This window comes from Microtus ochrogaster, linkage group LG4 (genome assembly GCF_000317375.1).
Source record: "Microtus ochrogaster isolate Prairie Vole_2 linkage group LG4, MicOch1.0, whole genome shotgun sequence".
NCBI classification, from domain to species: Eukaryota; Metazoa; Chordata; class Mammalia; order Rodentia; family Cricetidae; genus Microtus; species Microtus ochrogaster.
This window is the reverse complement of record NC_022030.1, coordinates 46,392,580-46,395,615: the sequence shown is the minus strand read 5'-3', so window position 1 is coordinate 46,395,615 and position 3,036 is coordinate 46,392,580. Positions and strand designations below refer to the sequence as shown.

General features: G+C 36.2%; 1 protein-coding gene across 1 annotated transcript in view; it reads left to right on the top strand.

Annotated features, from left to right (window-relative positions):
* Pard3b (par-3 family cell polarity regulator beta) overlaps positions 1-3,036 on the top strand; it is a 1,033,383-nt gene that overhangs the window by 657,426 nt on the left and 372,921 nt on the right. Inside the window, exon 16 of the mRNA XM_026786343.1 lies at positions 396-440. Coding sequence (XP_026642144.1) covers positions 396-440 — 45 coding nt within the window. The remainder of the gene's footprint in view (positions 1-395; positions 441-3,036) is intronic.

The following is a 3,036-nucleotide window of genomic DNA, read 5'->3' as shown; positions in this document are numbered from 1 at the left end:
TCTTGAATATATATATATATATATATATATATATATATATATATATATATTGCTTTAATGCTCAAGTAGCTTTATTATCTATTATATATCCCATGGCCCTTGAATTTAGTTCTTCTCTAACAGACATCAAAGAAAGAGCCCGGTTAAAAGAACTGCAAATATGAAAACTTTTTATAAGTGTTACATTCACAGAAGGCCTAATAAACATAGTTCTTCATAGTTGACTATAAATGTCTATGGATAAAATTGAGGCAGCCTGGGATAGGCTGGAAAAAAAAACCCTCAAATCTTTGTCAGTAAAAGATTTAATTTATTATGAATCTATATTAATTCTTGGCTTTAAAAATGCTGATTTACAAGCAGGTCTAATCATTGTTTTTTATTTCTTCTCTCAGTGCCAGATGAAAGCGAAGTTCAGTCACTGGCTGACCGCAGACCGGGTAAGGGATTCCTTGTAACCGGCTTTCTCTTCCTGGAAATCGCTGCCTGTGTTTTAGTAGCATTTGGGCCCTGTTTCTAAGCACTAGTCAGTGAAAAGCTTTCTAATTAATACATGAGTTGTCTCTGTCTTCCACAAAGATGAATTATCGTTTGGCTATGTGCATAATAGCATAATGCATGCTGACTCAAAATGTGCAGGAAAAGAAGAAAGGTTTCCAGAATCATCATCATTACACCAAAAGCCTTAAACCTATACACTACATGAACACTTTCAAGAAACACAGACATTGAAAGGAAAAGCTAAGAAAGTTGGTAAAATTTTCCTCCATAACTTTCACATTAAAATTGGGAGATGGGGAATATCAAAAGAAGATGTGGTTATTTCTCAGGAAAAAAAATTTAAAAAAGAAAATTGGCAACGTAATGTTGCCTGTCGCTGAAAGGGACTGTGCCAGATGGCAGTATCATCCTTCTCCTTCCTCGTGAATGAGCCCCTTGCTGTTCTCTGAGGGTCTTCAGGGTCTTACTCTACCCCAATGAGGGGCCTCTGTGTATCAAGCCCTAGACTTCCTTTCTCTTCCTAGTGGCCTCCCTTCTCTTTTGTCCTTGTTCCTGGCTTTCTCTTCTCCTCTGTTCTTCCCTCAGTGTCATCCAAGCCTATCATTTGCAAACACAGAGTTACTAGAATAACAAATCCTGCAGTATCTCGTACCTCTAGGGGTACCTCATTTTGTAAAAAAAAAAAAAAAAAAAAAAAAAAATAGCCATTTGCCTCAGGCGAGCCACTCTACAGAGAGGCTATGCTTGGCACCCCTCCCATGCTGAAACAAAGAATTCTTGCCCATTCCTGTGCTCCTGTGCCAGTCCTTTCCAGTCCTAAGTGGCATTCGTGCCTCATTGACTTTGCTGTCATACTCCAGGGCAAGATTATGATTTTTATTCTTTTTCTCCTTCTTTACATTTTCTAATGACTTTATCAGGGAACAGCTGGTTCACAACTCTTAGGTTCCACCTTTTATTCTTCCCAATAAGGAGCCTAAACACTATGGGCAAAAAAACATTCTGCTTATGTTGTTATAAAAATTTTTTATAAATTAGGCTTGTAAAAATGAGCAATTGGTAAGCTTTCTGGTTATTTCCAAGAATTCCAATCTTAGTTTAATCTTAGTTTTTTTAAAAAAATCACCCTTTGCTGGTTATCAAAAGTGATTGTCACTCTTTTGAACTGAAAATATCATTTTGGCTTCTTGCTATAATATTTTAGTCAAGTTTAAATGTTTGCTTTTAGCTAATGTGATATAAATATTTATGAAGAACTACTCTACAAAACTTAAAATAATGACCTTACAGATTTTGAGAAATCAAAATTGGCAGAATTTCATAGCTGGCAGATAGATTTCTTATAAAATTCTGCATGTCAACTTTACTTCAGGTAGCAGATGGAAATAGTACCAGCAAGCTTTATACTATATAAAACATAATCCTAAAAAATACTAAATGACGTAAAAATATTAGCTGGCAAATAGATGTCCTATAAAATTCCACATGACAACTTTACCTTAGGTAGCTAATGGAAATTGCATCAGCAACCTTTATGCTATATGAAACATAATGATAAAATATACTAAATGACATAAAGATTTGTATTAATATATAATCACTCCAATAATCATTGTCCACATATCTTATGACCTTCTACATAATCACTGCATCAGAGCTGACTGTTGCACATCCGTTAAATCTATGTAAATGTGAAAAAAATAAACTTTATCTTACTTGTGCCTCTAGTCAGAATTGAATCCAGTTTGAGCTCTGAGGCATCAATGCCTTAAAGATTAAGGCAAGTAAAAAATTTGATAACTTTAGAGCAAACATAATATTACACTGATGTGTCACAATGAACAAGTGCAACCTCTCCAACATTAGGGACCCTTGTGATAGGACAGAGCATCATTAGAGGAAAATGTGTGCCTAAGTTTGTAAATGGATATGCTCAAAGAATGTACCCTCTACCAGTTTTTTACATATGTATTTTGAAAATTAATCTTATTTATGATTTTATTTAGGCATTTGTCTCTCATACAGAAGCTCAACTCCCATATTATTCTACATTCATGTAGAGTAGGTAGGTCTCAAGCTATGGGTTGCAACCCTTCTGGGGGTTGAACAACACTTTCACCGGGGTTACACTCATATCAAATATCCTGCATACCAGATATTTATATTAAAATTCATAGCAATAGCAAAGTTATAGTTATGAAGTAGCAACAAAATTTTATGATTGGGGGTCATTATATTAAAGGAACTATATTAAAGAGTCACACAACATTAGGAAGTTTGAGGACCACAAATGTAGAGGGATTTCTCATGGGATGTTAGTGATGGAGATGGTGGATATAATAACAAATGATTAAAGGTTCTTCTATGTAGAAATAGGAGCCGTGGGCTGCGTCCCGGCACCCGGCCGCCCACATGGCTAGCTCTACCTTAGAAATAGGAGCCGTGGGCTGCGTCCCGGCACCCGGCCGCCCACATGGCTAGCTCTACCCGAAATAATTACACGGACACTGTGTTCATTTAATCACCGCTTGGCCC